Here is a 27,069-nt window from a genome sequence, read left to right as displayed (position 1 = left end):
CCTGAGTCCTGCAGCTTGTTTAGACTCAGATTCAGTTCTCTCAGGTGAGAGGGGTTTGACCTCAGAGCTGAAGCAGAGAGAACAGCTGATCTCTGACAGACTGCAGTCCCACAACCTGAAGAAAGAAACATGAAGATTTGAATGTGTCCTCCTGTTGTTGTGGATCGTCATCATGTCAACACAGACTCTCAACATGCTGCTGACCTCAGTCAGTCTGTGACCTGAAGATAAATATCAGATCAGACATTTTGGACCATTGTTTCATTATCTCCTTCTCTCTGTGTGTTTGGTCACTGAGCAGGTTTGTGTAATTAAACACTGTTTTAAAGTAGGGATGGCTCCTGACAGTCCACTTCCTGTTTGTTTCTATACTTATCAACTGTCCCACGTGTTTCAATAGAATGTGTCTTATTTTGAAAACCTGAGGAGGACGAGTGCTCGGCCTCAGTCCACATGTTATTTACTGACACTTTCTTAGTGATCAGGAGCAGGTGAGTGCAGGTGAATGGAGTTGATGAGGTGGACGTGACTGACAGGCTGGGTGAGTGACAGATGACTGTGACAATTTAGATACATTTAAATAAATAATGTCAAAATAAGAAAAAAAGTTGGAAAAGTGAACATTCAAGGATTTAAGAACCTTGACCTCAGAGTCTCCAGTCGACAGTTTGGACTCTCCAGTCCAGAACACAGCAGCTTCACTGCTGAATCCTTCAGCTTGTTTTCCTCTCAGATCCAGTTCCCTCAGATGTGAGGGGTCTGACTTCAGAGCTGAGGCCACGACTTCACAGTGAGTCTGTGAGACTTCCCAACCAATGAGTCTGTAATTACAGAAATATTTAAACTGACAGATGAACTCATTAGATTCGGGTGGCCAAGGTCAACTTTGATACACTAAACATGTATTTGGCCTCTTGAACATGATATCTCAGGTCTGTCTTTAGGCATTTTCCTCACATTTTGACCAGTTGGACTCCAGATGAACTTATTAGATAAGTTAGATTTCAGTGGTCAAGGTCACAGTGACCTCATATTATTGTGAATGCAACATGTCAGGAACCTGGAGGAACTGATACTGCAGTGGTTGGCGGTGGCGTACAAACACAGGGTGGTAATTCTAGTTTGACAAGAAAGAAGAATAAACAATATTCCTGTTCTGCTTTAAAACAGTGATTCTCATCCAAAACACTTCTCCTTTCTCTCACACTATGCTAGCTGTTCGCTCAGAAACAAACGCACGCCACGCACGCACACACACACTCACACACACACACACACACACACTAGCCAGCTAGCCAGTAGCCACTTATCCTTTAGCAGTCACAGGGAGCTGGAGCCAATCTCAGCTGAAACTGAATTTCAGTCTTCAATCAACCTAACTCCGATCTACATGTTTTTGGGTTTGAGGAGGAAGCTGGAGAACCCAGAGAAAACCCTGCAGACACAAGGAGAACATCCTCCTCACAGAAAGGCTGCACTAACAGTGTGACCACTGCAACACCATGCTGCCCAAAACAATGAGAATCATTTAACACTGAGTGTATTTGAAGAACGACTCATCTACACTGATTGAACATGTTATTGATCATGTCTGGACTCACACAGGCCTTCCTGCAGTTCCTCACAGCTGGGATCAGTCTCAGTCGACCCTGGTCTGATGTGTTGAACTTCTTCAGGTCCAACTCATCCAGAACCTCCTCTGACATCTGCAGCATGTAGGCCAGAGCTGAGCAGTGGATCTCAGAGAGTTTCTTCATTGGTTTGTTCTCTGACGTCAGGAACTGTTGCATCTGCTGATGAACTGAGTGGTCGTTCATCTCAGTCAGACAGTGGAAGATGTTGATGCTTCTGTCAGGAGAAATGTCATCACTCTCCATCTCCTTCAGGTTGTTGATGACCTCTGGATGATCTTTGGATTGTTCTCTGTCCGACCCAGCAGGCCTCCTAAGACTCTATGGTTGAACTCCAGACTGAGGCCGTGAAGGAAGCGGACAAACAGGTCCAGATGACCATTTGTACTGGTGAGGGAATTTCTCCATGGTTCTCTTCAGGAGGTCATCAAGGGAGACTTTACTCCATGTGTTCCTATATGTTCCCAAGAAGTTGTTGAGTTCTTCTGTGTTCCTCTTGGTGTAACAGTGGAACATGTAGACTGCAGCCAGAAACTCCTGAACGCTCAGATGAACAAAGCAGTAGACTGATTTCTGGAAGATCACACACTCTCTTCTGAAGATCTCAGTACAAACTCCTGAGTACACCGAGGCCTCTGTGACATTAAGACCACACCGCTCCAGGTCTTCTTGGTAGAACATGATGTTTCCTTCCTCCAGATGTTTAAACGCCAGCCTCCCCAGCTTCAGGAGAACGTCCCTGTCAGCCTCCGTCAGCTGCTGTGGAGTCGTCTCATGTCCCTCACCGTACTTGTTGTTCTTCCTCTTTGTCTGAACCAGCAGGAAGTGTGAGTACAGGTCAGTCAGGGTCTTGGGCAGGTCTCCTCTCTGCTCTGTGGTCAACATGTGCTCCAGAACTGTAGCACTGATCCAGCAGAAGACTGGGATTTGACACATGATGTGGAGGCTCCTGGACGTCTTGATGTGTGAGATGATTCTGCTGCACAGCTCTTCATCACTGAATCTCCTCCTGAAGTACTCCTCCTTCTGGGCGTCAGTGAAGCCTCGTACTTCTGTGACCCTGTCAACACATGTAGGAGGGATCTGATTGGCCGCCGCAGGTCGGGAGGTTATCCAGACGAGAGCCGAGGGAAGCAGATTCCCCTGGATGAGGCTTGTCAGCAGCACATTGAATGATGACCTCTGTGTGACTGACACAACCTTCTTGTCGTTGAAGTCCAGAGAAAGTCTGCTTTCATCCAGGCCGTCCAAGATGAACAAAGGTTTACAGACAGCGAGCGTCTCTGCCGTGAGCTTCTCTAACGTTGGATGGAAAACACGGAGCAGCGTGAGAAGACTGTGCTGCTGGTCTTTCACCAGGTTCAGCTCCCTGAACGAAAGCACAGTCAGCAGACCCACATCTTGGTTTTCTAAACCCTCTGCCCAGTCCAGAGTGAACTTCTGCACCGAGAAGGTTTTTCCAACGCCAGCGACGCCATTGGTCAGGACGACTCTGATGCTGCTCTGCTGGTCAGTTAAGGCTTTAAAGATCTCGTGGCACTTGATGGGAGTGTCGTGGAGGCTCTTCCTCTTGGAAGCCGTCTCAAGCTTGCCTCACCTCATGTTGAGTATTAACCTCTTCACTCTGTCCCTCTGTGATGTAGAGCTCAGTGTAGATCCTGTTGAGGAGGGTTCTACTTCCTGTTTCATCAGTTCCTTCAGCCACATGTTCACATCTCCTCCTCAGACTGAGCTTATGTTCATCTAAAACTCCTGCAGACCACGATCTGCTGAAAGACAAGAAACAATGTCAGAGACAGAGAATCTGATAATCTGCTGATTGTTTTTCATCAGATACAGAAAAACTACAGAAAATAAAAGCTTTTTAACTCTGTGGTTTTTATAACGATGTTAAATGTTGATGCTGTATGAAGGAACAAAATAAAACACATGTGCTGATGTCAGAAGTGAAGACATCAGCAGACACATGTACAGTGCTGCTCTGACCGGCTGTCTGAACTCCAGCTCCTGTTCTGGATGTTTGTCCACATTGGGGACAGGAGGAGTCTCCTGAAGAACCAGACTGGTCCCAGTATGAGGTGATGCACTGTCTGCAGAACCAGTGTCCACAGCTGGTGGAGACTGGATCCTTCAGGACGTCCTGACACGAAGCACAGCAGGACGACTGCTCCTCCTCAGAAACATGACTCCTCTTCCTCTCTCTGTGAAGACATTTCCTGGTAACTCACATGTCACAGTCACAGGTTGTCATTACTTCTGTCAAGGAGGTTTTGTTTTCACCCAGTATGTTTATGTGTTGGTTGGTTCGTTTCTTCGTTAGTGGGATTATAAAAAACTACAGATAACCAGTAAACTTGGTGGAAGGATGTGGTCTGTGAACCAGATCAGGGAGAGGGAGGTTTTCTTTCTACTTCCACAGACATGTCAGAGGACTGATGTTATGAATGTTTGAAATTTGGTGCAGAACCAATAAAAAATGAGTATCTAGTGAATTTCAAAGTGGTTTTGTGATAGATTGATTTAATAAGGAAGCTGATCATTGATATAAGTTCAATAGCAAATAAAAAGAGTCATAGGGTCATACAGAAGAAAAAGGTAATAACTTGTAAAAAGTCCTGTGAAAGAGGTTAAACTGTTGAACTCCTGTGTAAAAGGTTAAAATGTTTAAAAAGAGGTAACAAGGTTAAAAACTATTTAAAGGTATAAAGATACCCTCCCGACAGAGAAGTTAATCTACACTCTACTGATTGAGTCTTTTTTGAAAGATGACGCTTGTGATTGTTTAGTCATGCCTGCTGAGTCCGGAAGGGGGAGCTCTCGGCCACGACGCGCTGTTCTCAATGAAGCTGCCTGAGAGAAAGCATCGCGTCTGAGCTTCTTTGTTGCTATCTCCCCTTTTCAGGTACGAAGTGAGTATTTATGCTCTTAAACTTTTGGAATATGTTTGTTAAGTCGTTTTGTTGGTGTTTTTTTAAACATGTTCACTGAATGTTCAGTGTTTTGGAAGCTATGTTATGATTTCTAGATTGATGATTGGTATACTGTTAAGCAGCTTAAACTCAGTTCCCTCAGTGGCTCGCACGGAGCGGCACGAGGCCATCATAGGCTCAACACCTATCGTGTGCATTTTGATCGTGTTTAGCTCAGTAAGACACATTTACAGAGAATGAGGTTGCTAATGTGTATGGTTACGTTTTACTATGTTTATGTGTGTAACGAATTACTAATACATTTGTGTTTTCATTACTAAAGTAACTGTCTATGATAAGGAGCAAGGAATATAACAATTAGAAGAGACAAGTGGTTACTAATGTTTTACACAATGTTTTTGTTTATTTCCTGTACATTTAAGTTTGATCATTTAAGGTTATGTTTATTGATTAATAGACCAGTTTCATAAATATTTAGCTGTTACATCTGATTTGACATGTTTAAGAAAGAGTGAGAAATTATAATATACTTCCTCGTTTACTTGCCTGTGAAAGAAAAGTGAAAGAAAACTATATTGGAAAGTTGATCTTGAAATTGAGAGAAAATGCAGTTAATTGTTCAGAGCTTTATGTACAAATTTTTGTACAGCAAATACTGCTGGAAATAATATGATTCTCAATGAAGCCCAAGCGGAAGCATCGTGTCTGAGCGTCTTTATTGATATCTTCCCTTTTCAGGGCTTAACAGTTTCATAAGGAGCCTGATGGTTCTTAGTGGAGGTCTGAGCTCTTTGAGTGATTCTGAGAGATCAGTTACCAACTTCAAAGTTCAATCAGTTCACAGTAGAAACAGTCTCTTACTTTGTGTGTGAGGGTCCAGGTTCCTTACTGAAGTTTGGAGGAGGTCCCATGGACCGGTCACTCTTCAGAGACACACAGCTGGACCCTGGAGACTCTGCTCTCAGTCTGTGGTCCTGACCTCTGCAAACACAAACATGTTTTTATTCAGAACACATCATTCACTCATTCATTCTCTGAGGATTCAGTTTGGAGGTTCACATGTTTGTAGCAGGTCTCTTACTTTGTGTGTGAGGGTCCAGGTTCAGTACTGAAGTTTGGAGGAGGTCCCATGGACCGGTCACTCTTCAGAGACACACAGCTGAACCCTGGAGACTCTGCTCTGTCCTCCTCTTCCTCCTCATAACCACTCATCTTCAGTCTGAGAGGAAAAACACTGACACTGACTGTGAGCTGAAACACACACACACACACACTGGGCCTCATTTACTAACAGTGACGCACGAATCTGGGATTCATCAATATGTTCGTACCTAAATTTGTTTGTACTCTGAGAACAAATGTAGAACTTCCTCAGACCATGTGTACGCACAGATGATGAAGGCCCGGCTGCCCTAGAAAATATTAACATACCCTTTGACTAAATGCATAGCATATTAAAACTCCATTTATTTAAATCAAAATAGTACAGTATTACAGTGAAGTTATTGAATATTTTCCATAATAAATATTTCCAAAAATTATACAAATCCCCATTTTTCCAACTTAAGTACTGTAGCATAGCCAGCAGGACTCCCTGGACCTGTGACGTGATTTTGGTGAGAATATACAGTATTACAGTGAAGTTATTGAATATTTTCCATAATAAATATTTCCAAAAATTATACAAATCCCCATTTGTCCAAACTAAGTACTGTAGCATAGCCAGCAGGAGACCCTGGACCTGTGACGTGATTTTGGTGAGAATATACAGTATTACAGTGAAGTTATTGAATATTCTTCATAACAAATATTTCCCAAAACTATGCTAAATCACTTTTTCCCAAACCAAGTACTGTAGCAAAGTCAACCCCCCTACATTGTTTCCCTTTGGTCACGTTAACCTGAGACTCAGGACTTGGACTCAGCCGATCACAGTAAAATAATATTAATGTTGTTCAAACACTTAACAGCGCGTTTTCTCCCTCTGCCGAACCCCCGGAACACTTTCACTTTCGCTTTCCGTGGAGAAATCGCGGCATGTGGCAATCCATATAAAGCCATGGAACCACCCGCACAGGAAGCTCTGAATTAAAGCGAACGCCTTTGCAACGAGGCAGCATTCTATTGGTTGGGGAATTTTGACAGGGTTGACGCCAGTCTATGGTTGACACACAAATCCAAGAGGAGAAAGCTGAGAGCAGACGATTCACGAGCGCACAGAAAGCAGCCCGAGTGCGGAAAGGGCTGAAGAATTGAGCACAGGAAATCCGCGTGCACACAGTTTGAGCAGAAGCGGAGCAAATTTAAGTGCAAACAGGGGCTGTTTGAGTACAAGAGCAGGGCTTTGATGGAAAGTGAAACACAATCTTAACATAAATTAAGTCATGCTCTCAAATCAGGTTTTTAGCTGTCAGATCCTCCCTGTTGCATTTACTGATCATCATCTAATTTTAATGGAGTTTATTTCATCCTCCACAGTAAACCAAAGTCTTTTTGGCATTTTAACGTAAAATGATTGCATGGTTTTACTTTCTGTGAGTATTTTAAACTGTTCTGGGCCTTTTTGAAAACCAAGAACCAAGTTGTCCTCCCTTACCCAGTGGTGGGAAGTAGGTAAGGCACAAAACAGGGTTTTCTGTCAGCAATACACAGCCAATACGATCGTTAAAATAAATACAGTGATTCAGAAACTAGAGGAGGAGATCAGAAACCTGGAAACTGTCTTTTTACATCAAAGACTCTGACATCACCTTAGAGGAACTGACCACGGCTGTGTTGCACAGTCACACAAAACAACAGGCAGGATGTAGAACACCTCAAAACTAAGAGACAGGATTTAAACTCCTTTTTACATCAAAAAGCCAAAGGAGCCTTGGGCAGAGCCTGCTTCACTAAAATACATGACATGGACGCTCCGACCACCTTCTTCAATTTAGAGAAGTCGGTGGCTCGGAGGAAAACAGATGGTGTCTCTGCGGCTCCCAGACTGAGAAGCGACCACAGAACCAGCTAAAATGAGGAAACACGCAGTAGAGTTCTACTCGGACACTTCCACCTTTCTGTAGGCGCGCAGTAATCTCTCTCTCTGCTGCCTAAGAAGGGAGTATTTAGCATTTTACAGAACTGGAGACCAGTGGCCCTTTTATGCACAGACTACAAGATCCTCTCTAAAGTTTTATCAAACAGCCTGAAGACCTACATTGAACAGCTGATCAACCAAGACCAATGTTACTGTGTGCCAGACAGATCCATGCTGGACAATCTGTTTTTAATAAGAGATGTGTGTGATGTGTGTAACTGTAGCGAGTCTGCGACACACCACAGCTCTCTTTGGATCTCTTTTACTGTAATGATACAACATGTGACAGGGACTGCATCAGTTCACATCCTCTTCTCAGACTACTGTCTCTTTCAGCTCCAAATGCAGACAGCGTATAACAAAACATGTATACATTGTAGACAAAACCAGTCAATTGAAACGATCGTATAGTGATTACTTTTTGACAATCATACCTGTAATGATACAACATGTGACAGGGACTGCATCAGTTCACATCCTCTTCTCAGACTACTGTAAAGGATGCATGAAATAATAATGTAAACCAAAGGACAAAATAAACATAAATATGCCCTGCCTCACATGTCTAACCCATCACAGAGTAAACACAATGACTTAATGTGGGTTCACAAACAACATTAGAAAGTAACAATGCACTTCACATTCGTTCTATACAAATCCCACAAGAAAACTACATCTCCCATAATGCCGCGGGTTGCTGTGGCGCGAATCGGCGCCACTTCAGAGGAAAACAGCAGAAAACAATGCAACGCTAACTTTTGAAATAACTCTTAACACTCCTCACAGTACAGACTTGCGCTTTACACACTACAGCTGTCTGTTATTGCTCTTTCAGAAAGCAGTCACAGCAACATGCACTAAACGTTGGAATGACACTTAGAAGCGGAACAGTCCGTAAACATACCTGTCTCTCTTTCAGCTCCGGGTGCAGTCAGAGTGACAGGTTCCTGAGCGGCACGTACCAAAGCGCGACAGGGGGGTTCACAGACCAGAATACTGACATACAACATATTCACATGAAAATAAAAGGTACATAAAACATTAATCATTTTGTAAGTACTGAAAAGAATCTCACAAAGATGTTAGGACTGATTTAGCCTAATCATTGGCTATAAAATAAAAATAAGAAAGTACTAGAAATACATATACCCCCCTCCTCTCATTGTCGGCAAATGGAACATCCCCCTGAGGTGATACTCACTGCAGGTTTTTTAAAGTTAGCTGGAATATAAAAACACACCATTACATAACTTATATAATGTAAATGTGGGTATTATTTCAATCGATCAGGAAAAAGCCTTTGACCGCGTAGATCATGATTTTTTATTTTCAACCTTGCAGGCTTTTGGTGTTGAGGGGGGTTTCCTTTCCTGGGTCAAGCTGCTGTACAGTGGGGCTAGTTGTGTGGTGAAGGTGGGGGGAGGGAGGAGCTGTCCTGTGCCCGTCACGAGAGGCATCAGGCAGGGCTGCCCCATCTCAGGACAACTCTACTGCATCGCCATCGAGCCATCGAGCCTGTGCAGGTTGAGGAGCAGGCTGAGGGGTCTCTCTCTGCCGGGCGGGCTCACAACCCTCCTGTGGTCGTCTCAGCATATGCTGACGACGTTAATGTTTTTATCCATGATCAGCACGATGTCCAGCAGCTTCAGGAAAGTCTGTTTGTTATGGGAGAGCCTCTTCAGCCAGAACCAACTGGGAGAAGAGTGAGGGTTTTTTAATGGGCCTAAATACCACGGGGGGAAAAGAGAAACACTAGTCCTGATTAACTTCCTGTTTGGTATGGCTGAACTGGCCACCTGGAAGAGCAGGAAGAACCAGATGTTGGGTGAAGGCTGGACAGATGTGGTGAAGTGTTTTAAAGGTTTGGTAGCAACTCACGTGAAAATAGAACACGCCTTCTACAGCCTGACCAGTAACCTGGAAGCTTTTACGTCTCAGTGGGGGATCAGACAGGTTTTATGCTCACTTTTTTAAACTCCGTGTGTGTGACAAATGTAGTTTTCTTTTGTAAAATATTATCTGATTGAAGTGTTATTTATTTATTTTTTTGCTGATGCCATTATTGGAAAGATCATGAAATAAAGTCACTCTCTCTGATTTAGGGGACACACGTACGGTCATGTGTTTGGTTATGAGTCGATGGTGTCGGATCATGTGCTCGTGTCGCTCCTCTCATTTTAACACTGAGTCCTGACTGTGAGCGTCACATCATTTTCATGATGTTTAAATGCAGCCTCATAAACTCTGGAGCGAATCAAACATACACTAAGTTACTTCATTTACTGATCAGGTACTGATAACTAGTGATGAGTGTTTATTAGTTACTGTGCGAGCAGGTCGCGCGGAGTGAGTAATAAAACAGGCCGATTATGTAAAAGTGATCTGAGCTGTCACGGTTCCCCATGTGGACACAGGTCGTCACTGCAGGTTCAGTTCAGGAGCAGCAGTAAACACCTCCACAAGTCAAATTAACAGGTTTTTATTAACAGGAACAAAGTTTGATCCGATTCTCCTCAGTCACCAACTTAAAAACTGTGATGTCATCATGTCACCTCATCTCCTGCTCATTCAGTGTTCAGCCTCAGCAGTTGTGGTTTGTGGGGGAAACTTAGTTTTTTTGTTGAATGTGATTGACACAAAGTGGTTCAGTTAAGTAGAATAATCAGTCGCCAACACGGGAAGGAGTGAAAAACTCACATAAATAACTCATTGCAGCAAAGTGGTCGTTCAGTTTAAAGATTATCTTGTATTTTATCATCATCAGCAAATCCCATGAAAAGACGACAACTAAAAACCTCCTGTTCCTGAAGCTTTATAAAAGTTACACTACACATTCACAAGGCTTTTCTAAACTTGTGTCTTCAGTGGGAACCTGTGACCTTGGAGCCGAGTGCCACAGACAGTGGGAAGTCAGACTCAGTTGGAAGTCTTTGGAATTTTCATGGGATTTGTTGAGAAGAGTGAAGAATAAAAACATAAAAACACCAGGTTGAGATGAGGGAGTGACAGAGAGCAGAGGAGCAGTGGAGTGATCGGTGACACAGCAGCAGCAGCAGAGTGAAACTAAAGTGAAGGAAACACTGATTCAAAGCAGCAACTTTAACATGTATTGATCTTATGACTGAAAAAGGTGAGAAAATATTAACATAAACATTAACTTGTGACCTCAGTGGTTCACTTACATTTGCAAAGCTCAGAATGTGGGCAACTAAAGACATTCTTACATGTGTGCACAGTGAATCTTCAAATATTTACAACACGAGTAACAGAGAGGAAGACTTAAAACAAATGACTCACTTCAAAAATAAGCATTTAAGAATATATGACCTATAATAATAAATAAACACAAAATCCCTCCCTGGTCTGAGTTAAATCCAACGTGTTAAGCTCTGATATGTTAAAGAAAAATAAAATTAAGTTTCCTCCAAAAACCACGTTGTGCTGGTGTGAAACAGTCGTGATGCTTCCTGTGATGTGCAGGAGATGAAGTTGCTTTAAAATCATATACATGAGAGCAAGTTTTCTAAATGTTCCAAAGCAGGATTTTTTAAATTAAAAGAGAAGCACAGACACCGTAACAGTTTGGTATTTACAATAGCAAAAAGGTAAAGTTATGCAAATATTACAAAAAATTATAATCAAAAGCGAGAGAGTCTGATTCGTTTCCTATACATTTTCTTGCACATGAACAGTTACAACACACACAAGTTTCTCTCCTCGGACACGATGAGTAGCACCTGCACTCTCCTGAAGTATTTGCTCTGTGAAACCATGAGTTTGTCAGAAGGAGATTTATCGTTACTGGGGCAGAAGAACATACAAATTCACTTCTGCACTGGTGGAAAGAGAAAAAGAAACAATGACAGTAATACTCCAGTATCTTAATATATATTATTTGTCCACACATTCAGTTGGCAGAAGCACTTACTGTACACAACAAATCGTCCCCTGCATCTCTACGTGGACAACAGAGGGAAGGAAAGATGAGTCGACTAACGGGGGAAGGGACAGAGTCAGTTAATGGCCGGCGTGTCCTCAGTGAGGAGCTGAGCTGAGCACTGAGCAAGGCTTGATTTTGAAAACGAAAATGTGAAGATGGCAGGCAATCTGGTTGCAAACACTGACACAGTAACGCACCAAGTCGAAGAAGGAAATGAACTGTAGGAGAGAGAGAGAGAGAAACAAACAGTGGAGAATCAGAAGCTCTGCTCAACAACTGATTGAACACGACCTTAACTGACTATTTGACCTTTATTAAGTGGACGTAACCATTACTGACAACTCTGATGCACAGCTTCATGTGTACTCACCAAAGCAATCCACAACACCAGGTACTCGTCAATGAAACTATTGAAATACTGATCCAGGAACAGCAGGCCTGGCCCCAGGAAGGCTAAGTCGTGAAGGTGCATCTCACTTTTTGTCATATGTGCTACCTGTGGACAGACAAACCCCAGTCAGCTGCAAACACAACTCTGCTCACTTTCTCTGCTGAGTGGAAATAAGTACTTAAAGATGTTTGAAGGGACATCAAGCTCCAGTTTTACACAAACGTCTTCTGTCACACTTTCATAAAACTTTCCAATATATATAAGGATGTTTTCAGTCTTTAATAGAAAACTATTGGTACATAACGGTAGATTTGGCTTTTAAATGATCTTTATGTTATTCAACATTTTGTGTTTATAGTCTTCTGTGCATTTTAACATGATGGTGTTATCAGCGTGCTGTTGTAAATGTGGTCTGTGGCGAGGAAAGGTTGGGTGGAGTCCCAGCTACAAACTGAAAGTAAACATGAATATAGGAGAACAAAAGGAAACTCATTCCAGATGTGTCACTTTCTTTACCAACTGTCAACGGTCTCATATTTTCTATGAATGTCCAAGTGACTAAACTAAAGTCTAAATTGTTTCATTAAGTCAGAAAGTTTTTTTGTTTAGCTTAATTTAAAATACCTCATTAAAATTGCCATTTTAACTGAATGTTGTCGTCACCATTTGCACATCATACCCTCTTGTTTGAACTCGCTCTCATTAAAAAATGTGTTTGACTTACAACTAATTTATTGGTGATTTTGGCCGAGACAAAACCAAACGCCAGGATATAAAGACACGGATGTTTCTCGAAGAGCTGGACAGCCGACTTCTTGTATATCATCACCGCCAAAATTATAACGGAACCAATGTGTAAGACTGGAGAGAGGACGCTGGTTCCCTGAGGACAGAGACAACACAAAGACAATAAAGACAGAGAAAGTCAGAGGAGCTGCTCTGACGTCATCGGCAGAACAAACTGACACTGATGCAACAACAATCTACTTAATCTGATCAGAAACTGTGTTTGGTCCAAATGTTTTATAAACGATAAACCTTTAACACTAGTATTAATATGAGGCCAAAAGTGCAAGGTAGCACTTCTCGTATCCAGAATATTTTAGTGTTTAACAACATGATGTATTTTTTATCCTGTCACCATGATTTACACAAGACTTTCCCAGACTTACTGCTATTGTGGATCCGTTTTTGCCGACACCTCCTGTAAAAATAACTCTGAAGTAATTGGTGCAGGAGAAGATGGCTCCTAAAAAAGTGCAGATGGCGGGAATCATTTTCATCTGGATATTTAGAACTGGAATCTGGGAAACAGGACATTAAAACACAGAAATTAGGAAATGATAAAACATTTATACATATAGTAAACGTTCCTGCTAAATGATTTAATCTGTGAGTACACTGAGCAGCTTCACATCCACAATGAAAGCATCATGAGTATGTTAGAGACATTCAGAGACATCCTTTGTATTTCTGGTAACGACTAAAGTAAAACATTTAAATAAAATATTCTAGCTGTATCACAATTACATCAGAATTACCAACATATAAATTATTCCTTTAATGCAGCATCATACTCTTTAATCTGTAGGAATTAAAAACCCATCACAATTACCAGTGACTGCCATAGAGCAGATCCTCCCACGGCGGCCAGCAAATACATGATTATTATGAAGAGTTGCACCTCAGTCACATCAATGCTGAGTGAGAGGAGAGAGCAGAACATTTATAAAAAAGGATTAGTGACAACGACCAGCACACGGTCGTCCTGCAGCCTTCTTCCACAACACACTGCTGCAACTGGGGCTGATGGGACGCTGCTGTGTTCTTCTGCACAACACAGGTTTAGCTTGGCGGTTGAAGAGGTGACATCAGTAATATTTCCCTGGCTCTTTTTTAAGAAAACCAAACAGCACAAATGGAATGGTGGAGTATAGGCGAAGTATTTAAGTTGCAACAAGAAATATTCTACGAATCTGTCACAGTTTCCCAGCAACTAAGGTGGCAACTTCAAAAGACTTGTTATGTTCCACCAACACGTACAAATAAATAAAAACACTTTGCAATGACGTGAAAAACAGAAAAGCCACAAATCCTGCTGTCATGATAGGGGGCGTACCAACTATGTGATAAATCTAAAGTCAGATTTTACATTTTACAATCATCTAGTAAGTCGCTCATTGCGTTAAAAATTAAATATATATGACTATTAGTGTTCTAACCTAAATGTTTCCTGCTGGTCTCCGTGACTATTTTATAAATGTCAAGAAAAGAAACAAACAGACTGAATTTAAATTCTCCAAGTGCCTCAGTGGAGGTCAGAGGTGATGGTGGAAGCGGACAGCCGGCAGCCATGCAGCAGCAGCAGCAGCAGCAGCAGCAGCAGCAGCAGAGGTTTACCAGCATGTTCCACAGGCACGGACCCACAGAGGCTGTGAGCATCTGTAATCCTGTTAGACAGATCTGCACCTCTGTTATGTCAAATCTACACACAGATACATCCACATTTACACCACATGGAACCACTACAGTCTAATCAGACCTACGTTAGAATAACACAAGTTGATTAACGTCTTCAATGATACACTATTGTATTGGTACCATAGTTCAGTGTGTATTCAGGTAAAGCTTTTAGTCTATCTTCACTCTGTTTATGCCTCTGGGCCGGCGACAGCTTCGCTCCATCTTGTGAACGCGTTATCTCAAGAACACTTTGAGGGAATTTCTTCAGATTCCGTACCAACGTTCACGGAGACTGAGGAATTAACTGGTTAGAGTTTGGTGGTTGAAGTTCAAAGGTCAAGGTCACAGTGACCTCAGGTTTCTTGTAAACGTGATATATCAGGAACACCCATAGGGAACTTCATGACATCTAGCACAAACACTTGGAATCAAGGATGACCTGTTTACTTTTCAACAAACAAATCAAGCGACTCACATGCCAAACCGCAGCGTTCCTGACACGTATGTTTGCCAGTGTGCACAGTAGAACATAAACATCCCAGCGAAGCAGCAGAAGAACATCCAGTCCGGGTTGGTGCCCATTTGCACTGCTATACTGGTTCCCAGCACCACAAACACTGTGGGGACGACAACAAGAGAGTTTTAGCAGAGCTCCAGGTTTACTGAGACACAGCAGAGTTTAACAGGAAACCAACTGACCAGTGGAGAGGGAGTCGCAGCCGTGGTCAAACAGCTCACCCAGCGGAGAGCTGCTATTGGTGCGTCTGGCCTGTTTCCCGTCTATGGCGTCTAATGACTGGTAGATAAACAGACCCACGGCACACAGCAGGTACGCCCAGAGGGGAGCCTGAAACAACACACACACACACACACATTCATATGGAGCCGGGGTCACTCTGCCTCACACCCACATACATCTGAATCAAATGATCAGTTTCACTTCAGTGTTTAAAGTCTATGGAAACTCAGCACTCAAACACATGAGTTTTAAGTTCTGTCAACAACAGACACAAGATGCATTCATCAGTCAACAATATTTTCATTCATGAATGAATTTAACATCCTTCCAGCAGCTTGACATGATCTTTTCTGGTGACATTTCGTTGTGAAACATCCAGAGGAGGTTGAGATTTATCTGAGTTTAAATACAAATAGAAATCCACCAACAGGGATTAATTGATAGAAAACGGTACTTGCCTTTAATACTAGCTCGTTATATACATTTTAAAGTGAAGACTGTGCAGTGTAGGGTTGTTCCCTCACCTGCTCAGTGGCAGTTGGGCAGTAGTAGACGAGCACGAGGGTGGTGAAGACATTGGTGGCGAGGCCGATGATGGTGATTAAGTTTGGGGCAATCCAGGCCGGGACTCGTCCCACCAGCCATTCCCAGTAACACTGCATCAGAGGCTCCAGCAGGGAGCGTCCTGCACTGCTGTACCTGCAGGGACGGACAACAGCCAGACGAAGTCTTGATCGCTCAAACTCACAACCCAAAAAGGACCATAACTACTGGTGATGATGTAATACTGTCATCACTACTGTCAAAACACATCAAACAGAAGATCCATGTACTTAACAAATATTCAGCCCACGTTGGCCTGGTCCGTCTATCATTAGTTCCAAACGTATCACTATACTAAACGACAGGACTACACAGTTTTACCTGTGCTCCTCCAGTCTCTTGAGCTGGTGTCGGGACAGGGGGGGCGAGGGCAGCTCAATCAGCCTGCGCAGCACTCCAGGGGCAAGCCAGCAGGCCGCCTCCATGCCAACGCCCTGCCCAGGGTCCTTTTCCCGGCCAAGGCTTCGGCGAGAACGCAGGCCCCCCCCTTGCTGCTGCCCCGTGGTGCTCATGGAGCCCTGCTGCCTGCTGGTCTGGTCCCTGATGGCTCAGGCTCCGGCTCTGCCACTGTCCTGACGGATGGGGCTAAAGATCCACAGTGGGGCTGGATGAGGCTGGATGATACCTAGGAACAAAAACACCCATCACAATACTACACGATACATGTTTCACACATCCGTGTAGCATTTTTAAGCATCGCTATGGTGCAGGAGAACCACACCTGCACCAAACACAAGTTATTCTGCTGGAAGAGAACTTCAGTACTTTGTTCATGCTGAGGTTGAGCAGAGACTATCAAGTCTAAACCTTAGACTGACAGTAAGTTATAAGATATATAATAGAAATACATTTAAATATGAAATTTTATCTTAAAAAATAACAGCGAGAGGTAGAACGACATCACAAACACTAGAATGTCACTCAGTAGAGAACATGCCATCAAGTTGAACCAGTTCGTACCAACTCATAAATATCAGTAGCCTCAATATGCCGGATTTTTCTTCCAGCAAGATCCGTGAATTATTCTCTAACGAAAATGTTGAAAAACTCTCCATCTGACAATGATAAAGAAAGAAAAGTAAAATTGTGGATTTCCCCCCTGATCTGGATCCGCACTAAGATTTAGTTTCCCTGACCCATAGCAGGACCACGCTACAGAAGCCGCCATCTTTTTTTACAGTAGCCCAGACCGGACAAACTAAACACATTTTGAGTTTCATTTTTACGACAACTGAAGCTACCACAGGTTCTCTGTCATGTCTGTAAGGGGAGGGTGAGGTGAGGGGTGTTCAGCTGCAACATGACACTTCACCACTAGATGTCACTAAATTCCAAACACTGAACCTTTAAAAAAAGGTCGGATGTTGCGGAGTGAAACTGAAACTGACCGACAGCAATGAAACAACAGCAAATACAACTGACATCACACGGAACAGGCGATGGAAACACTGAGGACTTTTGCAATTAAATGTTTCCGTTATTTATCAACTTCTATACAAAGTAAATCCCGTGTTTGAATTCAAAGCTTCTTCTCAGTAGCTGCAGGCGTTTGACCACATGTCACAGCAGAGTTTGTGTCACAGCTCGGTTTCTCTCAGGCTCTGAACTGTCACACGTGTTGTTGTCACATGTGTTGTTGTCGGTGCGGACACATGACGAGTGTGTGTGTGTGCGTGTGCGTGTGTGTGTGACTACTGAACATGACAGTAACACACATGTCTGACGTGTTCCACAGCTTCATCTGCAGACGAGGGTCAGTTACTGGCCGGCTACACAATCGAACACGTCACAGCAAACACACGTTCACACGACACCCTGTGAACAAACCATCGCTGAACACTGTCAGTGTCAGAATCTGCTGTCAACCGAGCTGCGGTTTTGCTAACTAGCTTAGCTGCTGGTAGCCATCTCCTCAGTACCACTGACGCTACTGACGCTAACCGCTAGCCGCGTTAGCTTCTTGTGCCGGTTTGTTCCTCACGTCCTCACACCGAAATCAACGGACGCGTCGCGGTCGCAGTTGAATTTAAACCCAACTCGACGCCTCCCTGCGCGTTAGCCTGAAGTAGCCCGACAAGCTAGCCGACGGGTGTAGCATCGACTGACCTGACCGCCGAGAGGACGAGAGCCGCGGACAGTCCGAGGGGCGGTGGCGGCGCTGGGAGCCGACGGGCAGCGCCTCTCTGCCGGTGCTCGGTGTCTGGTTTCCCCGGTACGAATTTAAAAAAAGACACCGAAGGCTCGTGATGTGTCGAGTAATCCAGGGAGATCCTTGTGAAGCGCGTACCGAGGCTTGTGTTGATGACGTATGTGGTTGACGTCCGAAGCCTCGCGAGCCGGCCGTACCACGTGACTGAGTCAGGAAGTGGTTCGCGGGTTTGGCGTGCGATTCGAAATAAAAGGGGCAGCGAAACGCAATGGACCCTCCCCCCTCAGATTGTCCAGCACTGTGGAAAAGTTGCTATTTTTAAATAATAATGAATAAAAAGTTGTCCCTATTTCACGTGTTACATGTTGTCCCTAGTAACACGAGCACGTGCACATCACAACCCTCTGCCCAATTTGTTTCCACTTTACCCTTTGACCCCCCCCCATTGTATCATAAAGACAAACACCATATTAATAAGTTCATAATTTATGTATTGGCGTCACAAACATTCATTTATTCAATTCGAAGCTTCACACACCAAACGCCATGGTGTCATTATAATCACTCTGCCTGTTTTTACATGTATTGTCCACTTGATGGCGCAGTAGAGCAAGTGAAGCGCCATGAAGCTTCGGCTGACACGGGGAGCTAGTTCACGTTAGCCGCTGAGGAAGTATCGCGAGACTACGGTTGTCTTTGCCCTGAGTGCAGTGTTTCAGGCAGGCAGACCGAGCAGAGGGCAAACAGGGTCAGGCCAGATTGAGACCTTTAAAAAAATATATAGAGTAGAAATAGACTTTATAGAATAGACTTTAAACCATTTGCTTGTTTCCTGATATCTGACATTTAATTTTCTGGTGCTCACACAAGATAATATATCTAAATGTATTAATGTGGAAGTCAGGGAAAAATAATATATATATATTGTATATTCAATTCAGTTTAATTTTATTCGTATAGCGCCAAATCATGACGCTTTACACTTTACACTTTACATGTTCCTGGTCTCACGAGAACTTGTGATCTAGGAGGAGGATCACAGGAGACATTAAGGCTAAAAACACGTTGTAAATAACGTCGTTTTGAGTCTAATTTGAATGTCGGGGCTTTTTTTTCTGTTGTTTTTATAAGTCTGAAGAATCGGTCACCATTTAGTTCAATTGTATTGGATTTGGCTGCAACGCTGTTTACCCATGAGACTCCTAAAGTGTTCCATCGGCCCAGTGGGGAGTAGATAATGAGTGAATTTTCATTTTTCAGTGAACTATCCCTTTAAGTTTGAGACCTTAAAATTACAGAGAAACCTCATTAAAAGAGATCCCACGGTGATCAGGGGCCCATTCAAATATATATTCTGTCATTTTATAGACTAGACAATCAAGTATTTATTAAAGACAATAAAGTTCAGCCTTATGGTAATGGCATTAACGATTGATGCAGATTTACTCCTGCGATGAAATATTGTTCACGAGTGTTTTAATAATTAATTGTCTCAGAGAAAAAAAATATAAACTAAATATATAATAAAAGAATATACACAAAATAAATATCGACAAAGAATCTAATGTAGCTCAGTGGAGAGCATTTCTTGTCTCATTCACGACGCTTCAGTCTTTTCACCTGAAGGAGAAATCTGAAACTCGAAAGCTCTGTTGTGTAAAGTCAACGTCACGTTAGCAGACGCTCGGTTAGTGAACAAACAAGTTGCAGAATTCAAGCAGAGATTTGATGCACAAACACAGACCACATCCGTGCAGCCACAGAGTTTAATAGAAATGTTCACGAGATAAAATGACAGCCACTCAAATCTTTGTCGTACAGCCACACGTCTCCTCACAGAGAATCAAGCATCAGTTTCATTCAGTCTGGAGGTTCAGATGGCACCGTGTACAGTATGTGTTCAATTCTAAGAAGAGGAGACAACACTAGTGGTTCAGGGCTCTTTATACTTTATCTCTTTTTAGTTTCTGGAAACAAAGGAAACAGCTGTAACAAGTATTTCAGTTTCAGTTATCATCTGAAAGTGTGACGACAAACAGCAGCAGTGCGTTTGTTGAATTTTTGCAGGTCAAAGTTGAACAAAGTTTGCTGCTGCAGGAGGTTGATCTGCAAACAGGAAAAACATGTTTGACTTTGTCTTTGGTTGAGAATAATTAAGAGATAAAGCAAACGGATATAAGTCTGGGTAAGTTCACACATTCTTAAACGTGTAGACTTTAAATGTTGTTCCTGTCGTGTTTGCTTCTGAGGACGTCTCCTTAAGGACGTCTTATTTTTTGGTTGTGGCGCCAAGTCCTTGATGTAAATATGACGAGACTGAACATTGAGACATTTGTGTGACTGCCCATCAACAGACGACTTTCATTCAGCTTTAACTCAAACACTCTCTCAACTAAAACTTTAAGTTCTTGCAACATGTGGACACATCTGCAGCCAAATGTGTGTCTTGGCACTAAAGACTAATTGTTGTGCTTTATGTGTTTCATTGTTCAAATGATGGAGACAATACATATTTCTCATGTGTCTGTGGACAGAGCGGCGTTAGGCCTCTGTGTCGGACAGCTGAGTCAGGTAGGGGTTGTTAAAGAAGTCTCTCAGGAGGCTCTGCACCCGGGCGGGTTGGGGGCCCGGAGCATCAGGGACCAACGCCGGGTTCAGGTCCAGGTTCAGGACCTTTGCTGGGCCGAGGGCGGAGGAGCGGGTCTGGGCGGTGTGGAGCCCCTCGATGGCGCTCGACAGCCAGATGAGCCTCTTCAGACTCTGGATGTTTCGGCCACGGTCGTGCAACAGCTGGTGTTCGCTCACAGCTCGGCGGCTGCAAGGAGACGGGGGAGAGATCAATCAGTCAGGATCAGTTCAGTCCACAACTCAATCAACATCCAATGATCAATATGTGAAACACGTGGAAGCAAAAAATACAAGAATAAGATTAAAACACAGAATTTATGACACTGAAATATTTCAATTTGAAAACTGTCAATGTGAAAAAATAATCAGAAAAATATCAAAGATGATTCTGGATCTCTGTGTCTCCAAAAGATTATTTCCAGTTGAGTTCTTCATCTTATGAACATCAAATATTTTCCTGCTTTGATGTTTCCTTTTAAATTCTTCCTTTTTCAGTGCTCGTGACTCCAAACTGTGAATATTGAGCTCAATTTGCGTCAAATCATTCACAGCTTCTTTTTTATTCCATGTCTATTCTCCCGTCTAATCTCTCTATTAATCTGTCTATGATTCATCTGCACTTTGACCGTGTGGAGCTGTGATTTACCTCTCGCTCTGGTCACACTGAGCTGCTGTAAAGACGACGAGCAGCGTGACCACGAGCCACTGCACAGATCTGTGGGACATCTGCATCTTCTGCAGCAAAACAGCAAGAAACCCACATCACGACTCGTCATTAAAAGGAGAAAGAACAAGCAGCGTCGTCCATTGACCATGTCACACAACGAGCTGGCAACCATTTTAACCTGTGACCCTTCAAATGTAGAGACGTCTTATGTCAGTTCATTCATCTCGAGGCTGTGACCAAGGTTTTCTTTGCTTTTGTTCAGTGAAATTTGTCGTGAATTCATATGGAAAGAGTAAATGTTGTCGTCAGGAAAATAAATATAACTTTGAATATAAACATTTCATCAGATTCATCTTTAAGCTTTGTGCCTCAGCTCTTAGACATTTTAAATAAACCAAACAGAAGTAACTTGAAATAGAAATAAACATGTTGCATTAGTGTTAAATAAGAAAATTAAAGAAAGAAAATTTGTTGAAATAAAGAATTCCCATATTTCACTTTTAGCTGAATCTGTAAAAAAAAGTTAATGTTTAAACATCAACATGAACATCGTGAAAAAACCTTTAAGATGTTTGATCACGTTTAACCGTGGAATCTTTTCTTCTTCTCCTTAATTTTTATATTTAAAAAAAAATAATATTAATCCAACCAAAACGACATTTTATAAATAATTAAAATGTCAAAATAAGTCCAACCTCACTGCCGTTTGAACATAAAGCAGCACATTCACAGAATTTACTTTCAACAGGAGAAAACATGTTAAATAAAATAACAAATATATAAAATAAAGAGCAAACTAAAAATGTTATTAAAACATTCAACGTTCAGCTTTGATAAATGACGAATATTGAAGGTACTCACGTCGTCTGTGTGTCGGTGACAACAGCTCCTCTAATGATCACGACTCACGAGTCTGAACTGACTTCAGGTTCGACCTCAGGACCTTTTATAAAGCCACCTGACACACACACACACACACACACACACACACACACACACACACACACACACACACACACACACACACACACACACACACACACACACACACACACACAGGGGCTTATACGAGTCACAACAGATTCAAAGTGGGGCCTTTGAGTTGCTAACGAAACAGACGTCTGTGTCGTCATCTCTCTGACATGTGAGTTTTGTGTCTGTGCAGAGGAAATATCAAATGTTTCTCAGGTTATTTGTGTTTGGTACAAAAGCCCCAACAGCCCGGTGCGTCTCCGTGTGACAGCGGAGGAGGTTCACGCTCTCACAGAGACTCTTTACATAATCAGGTGCTTTTAAAACTCAGGAAGGAAATTCAATTGAGGGATTATCATTTCTCCGTTTTCGGCTCTAATCCACCAGCGTTTCCTCTCGGGAAGATCCGAGCGTTTTGGACAAAGAGGAGTTTAGAGAAATGGAGCTGAATGGTTTTACTGATGTTGAGGACACAGACTCAGGGATGAGTCAGTGTTGGAGAAGTTTAAACTTTTGCCTGTTGTTAAGATGCCTGTTGCCTGGAGCTCTCCTCCAGCTTCTTGACATCACAACCACCAACCCCCCCCTCGACACTAATCAACCCAAACAAACGGGAGTCTGCGGTTGCCGCGGTGCCGCCACAGTCACCGGGAGACACGCAGTTGTCTTGACAACACCTTCCTGGACGAGTTTCTATCAGTGAGAAATGTAGGACACGTCAGAGGCTGGTGGGCGGAGGATGAAGTGATTGAGTCCATTAAGGATAAACTGATATGGGTGTGAAGATATTCTTCTCATGGAGAGAGAAGAAAGGAAGAAGAGGAAGCTCATATGTATATATAGAGAGAGATATACTGTATATGTAGATATATAGAGATATGGCACCTTGAAGAGCTCATATCACTTTGCTCCCAGAATTCAGGCCTTCCCTGTCGTCCTTAAAGTCTCCAGAAGTCTAGAAGGTGCCGGAGCCTTCACGCTCCTCTGCTGTGGAACCATCTCCCAGTTTCAGTCCTGGAGGCAGATGTGAATGTGGGCTGAACAAATAAGATTTGATTTGATTGATTGGTTGATTGTGATGCGACTCAATCAGATGGAGAAAACCTTTCTGTACAGCAGGAAGCACAAGGGCCAATCGGACAGTTCAGGGTCTGTGCTTATCAAACTGCAGGTGGACATTTGGAATCCTTCAACAAGGAAATGATCATCGACACTGAAAGCGTTTTTAGACATTAATCACTGGAAAATGTCCAGAAAAATTGTGTGCTGAGATTTTTGCTTGTTTCCTTCACATATGAGGGAGGCAGCAGGAGGTTGTCGGTTTGTGTATAAAGTATAACTCATCTGCAGTTTATTCAAAGATGTCACGTTAGGGGAGTTTTCCCCATTTCATTGTCTTTCATGTACAGAATGTTGACAGATGATTTTCTGACTTCTTCATTTATCACATGACATCATATAACTCTAATCACGACTTATCATTAAAAGGAGAAAGAACAAGTAGGGTCATGTGATGATGAGTCATTTTCAATTCAACCAACCTCTCTATTATCCTTGAGACATTTTTGGAAACTGCGTTTTTCAGAGCACAGTGTCGTTGACCTTCACTTTGACCTTTAGCAGATCAGCTCCTCAAGAGTTAATCGTAATAGCAGAGTGAGTTACACACACACACACACACACGCGCGCGCGCACACGCACACACACGCACGCACACACACACACACACACACACACACACACACACACACACGCACGCACACCTCCAACTTCAACCTTTATAGTGAAATACAAACCTAGTAAAGGTTATAAATAACTAACCAATACAATTTAAACACAAGGAACTATAAAAAGAAATATATACAGTGTAAAGAGAATATTTACAGTGTGACATTGTTGCATGTGTATGAAATGATTATTGCACAGATCTACTGCAGCTTTTGTCGTGCAGCAGGTGTAGAGCAGCCTGTGTCCACACGGTGACAGTGTTGCACTGAGCACTGAGCACTGAGGAAGAGGAGGAGGAGGAGGAGGAGGAGGAGGAGGAGGAAGAGGAAGAAGAGGAGGAAGAGGAAGTGTTGTTTCATCATAGCAGGAGCTGCAGAGTCAGAGGGAGCCTGAAAACACTGAGGCTGATAAACTGTCAGAGAAACGCAGCATCACACCGAGACAAATAACGAACATTTACAGTAGATGACAGATGTGTATGGTTATTTCCAAAAGATACGTAACAAGTTGTCTCAGACATTTGATGCAATATTTGCAACATAATTAGAGGTTTTATTGTATTTCTGAGGGAATCTGTCGTCATGCGCTGGAGAGAAAAGAGGAAAAAAGCACCAGGGAGATTTAATGAAAGCAGCTTCGAGATCAGACGAAAGCTTTTCATGTGTCTTCACTTTTAGTTTTTATCTTTTTATCACTGGTGGGTAAAATCCAGATTTTTGACTTATGATGAAAGAGATTGTAATTTTCTTTAAACATCCTCTTCTTTCTTCAAATACGAGAGAAAAGATCATATATTTTTTCTAGTCTTCAGATCTGACGTCTCCTTGTTACCTCCACTGAGGATTTGTTACGTTTTCACTACCGTCTCTTTGCTTGTTTTATTGTTTGTAAGCAGAATTACACAAAAACTAGCAGATGGATTATCACGGAACTTGGTGGAAGGATTCGATATGTGTCTGAGAAGAACCCATCACATTCTGGTGCAGTTCTGGATCAGGTGGCGGATCTCTGGAATTGTTTTTCACTTTCTTTAACCTTGAGGAATTGGATGTTTTTTCTACATTTTCATCGATTTCTCAGATCTTTTCATCAGATCTTGATGAAAGAATCAACACAGTTTGCTGCAGATCTAAATGAATATTCAGATCTATCGAATATAATGTTTCAGAATAAACTCTTTCCTGTGCCAGATGCATGAAGACGACCCTGAGGGGATGTTATGTTCAGGCATCATATTCATATCACATTCAGTCCAGACCTTGAATGTGAACGTGTGTTTAACCTGTGAGGAAAAACAAAGCAAATTAAATATAAAAGTGCTTTTTAAAGAAACTGCCTTGTACAAAAAAATCACTTTTTGATCATCAGTGGTTTCGGGATCAGGCTCAGGAAGTTTGAGAGTCAGTTAAACATCTGTAGTTGTTCTCATCATTTTCACATTGAACAAGGAAACTTTGTAGATTGACTTTGTTTGTTACAGCGACAGAAAGTAAAGCGTGTGTTTAAAGTTGAGTGAATGAAACACTGAGACCTGAGTATATAAGTATATTAGTAAGTAATACACTGGATATTCTTTACCTGTGTACTGCTCAGAGCTCAACAGAATTAATTACCACTTGTGACTGCAGAGGGCAATGTTGCTCAAGAAAAGTTTATCTCTTGAATGACCAGCAGAGGGCGACTCCACCAAGTCAGTTTCTATAGAAGTCTACGAGAAAACTACCTCTCACTTGATTTATAACGTCAGTAAACATTTTCTTTAGGAGTTTATGGTCTCAATCTCTAGTTTCTTCATTACAGCACGATGTTCATTTTGAACATTTTGGTGTGACTGACAGCCAATACCATCCAATGGCTGCAGGCCGCAGATGTAGGTGGGCGTGCAGTCAGGCTCCACCCCTTGCTCTTTCAAATATGGTAACGTCTGGTTACGATAAACAAAGATGGCGCTGGAGAAAATGTTTGATGTCACGGTGCGTTGCCACTTGGTCAAGATACAGTTTGGATCCCACATCAATATTTGGAACAAAAAGAAAATTGAGAATAAATTAAATTGTAAAGAAGATATGAATATGAATGTATGTGTATCAAAAGAAAATCACAAATGGACACAGATATATTTCAAATCCCAATGGCTTTATTTTATGTATATAGATTTGTATATATTTATATACTATATATACTGTATATACTTTTGTAACAACTTTTACTCAGTTGCTTGATTATCATCTTTTGTTCAGCGTAAGTTCAAACGACATGACACTAAGACCAAGGCATTCCACATGATCATATCTTACAAAAGAGTAAAGAAAACGTGTGCGTGTGCACCTGTCGTGCACATACACACACACATACATACATACATCAATGTACAGGTATCGTGGTTCTGTTTGTAGAAAGAACTGAAAAATAAAGACGGAGACAGAGTGAGTGTGAGAGGAAGCGAGAAAGCCAATGAACCACTGGAGCTGAACTGGAGGATTGTGTTGCATAGATCGAAGCAAACAGGAGGAAGATGATGGACAGGAACCGACGGGATGAAGAAGGTGACGCACACACTGAGGAAACACACCTACACACACACACACACACAGGGAAGCACAGGAAGTTTTATTCTGGCTCACACACACTAACCCCGAGGTGAGCTGAGGCTGATGGGAATGTTTTACACGTGTTTAATTATAAACCAAGAGTTTGACCTGACGACCGAGGCCTCGTCTGCACTACTGCTGATGTCATTTTTAACGAATATCTCTCCGTCTACACTTCTTTCGTTTTACAAAATATCTCCTTCCAGACGAGAATGCCAAACCGACAGATGTTAGACCAGTAGGTGGCGATAAAGTCGACATCAAACAATCTGGCAAATACCAGAGAAGAGGTCTGTGGTCTGAGTGATGTCGGGTGAGGCTCCTCCCACAAAGCAACAACAGTTATTGAAAATCTGCACTTTGGTGGGCGTTTGTATAAATTGCAGTTTTAGTGACTGAAGACGACGTTTGGGCGAGAAACTCAAAAGTTTGTTTTGCTAAATATCCGCATCAGTGTGGACGTGAATGTGTGAATCAGATTCAAACTTACAACCACTAGATGTTGAGAAGTTTCACCGAAACCACATGGTGCCACGAGAGGAAGATTATAAACCATTA

The 27,069-nt window shown here is 42.4% G+C and overlaps 3 protein-coding genes across 3 annotated transcripts; all 3 read right to left on the bottom strand.

Annotated features, from left to right (window-relative positions):
* Window positions 1–1,610: 1,610 nt before the first annotated feature.
* On the bottom strand, window positions 1,611–5,815 carry LOC117761213 (NLR family CARD domain-containing protein 3-like; the record flags this gene model as incomplete). The annotated part of the gene is given in 6 exon segments (XM_034584912.1): window positions 1,611–1,888; window positions 1,891–2,029; window positions 2,031–2,606; window positions 3,631–3,832; window positions 5,423–5,542; window positions 5,643–5,815. Coding segments are annotated over 6 exon segments (1,446 nt in total), but the record flags the coding sequence as incomplete, so codon positions are not given.
* Window positions 5,816–10,393: 4,578 nt separating this feature from the next.
* On the bottom strand, window positions 10,394–18,182 carry cept1b (choline/ethanolamine phosphotransferase 1b). Its single transcript, XM_034584593.1, has 10 exons — window positions 17,883–18,182; window positions 16,098–16,401; window positions 15,698–15,872; window positions 15,134–15,281; window positions 14,910–15,051; window positions 13,587–13,671; window positions 13,144–13,275; window positions 12,696–12,854; window positions 11,951–12,076; window positions 10,394–11,798 (listed from the first exon to the last, which is right to left on the bottom strand). Exons 2-10 carry the CDS (start codon window positions 16,286–16,288, stop codon window positions 11,676–11,678), a joined length of 1,281 nt encoding a protein of 426 aa, XP_034440484.1. The 5' UTR covers window positions 16,289–16,401; window positions 17,883–18,182; the 3' UTR covers window positions 10,394–11,675.
* Window positions 18,183–19,671: 1,489 nt separating this feature from the next.
* Window positions 19,672–22,133, bottom strand: pth4 (parathyroid hormone 4). Its single transcript, XM_034584600.1, has 3 exons — window positions 22,082–22,133; window positions 21,200–21,288; window positions 19,672–20,740 (listed from the first exon to the last, which is right to left on the bottom strand). The coding sequence occupies exons 2-3, from the start codon at window positions 21,283–21,285 to the stop codon at window positions 20,467–20,469; spliced, it is 360 nt and encodes a 119-aa protein (XP_034440491.1). The 5' UTR covers window positions 21,286–21,288; window positions 22,082–22,133; the 3' UTR covers window positions 19,672–20,466.
* Between the last annotated feature and the right edge of the window lie 4,936 nt (window positions 22,134–27,069).

This window comes from Hippoglossus hippoglossus, chromosome 5 (genome assembly GCF_009819705.1).
Source record: "Hippoglossus hippoglossus isolate fHipHip1 chromosome 5, fHipHip1.pri, whole genome shotgun sequence".
NCBI classification, from domain to species: domain Eukaryota; kingdom Metazoa; phylum Chordata; class Actinopteri; order Pleuronectiformes; family Pleuronectidae; genus Hippoglossus; species Hippoglossus hippoglossus.
This window is presented reverse-complemented; position numbering and strand designations above follow the sequence as displayed.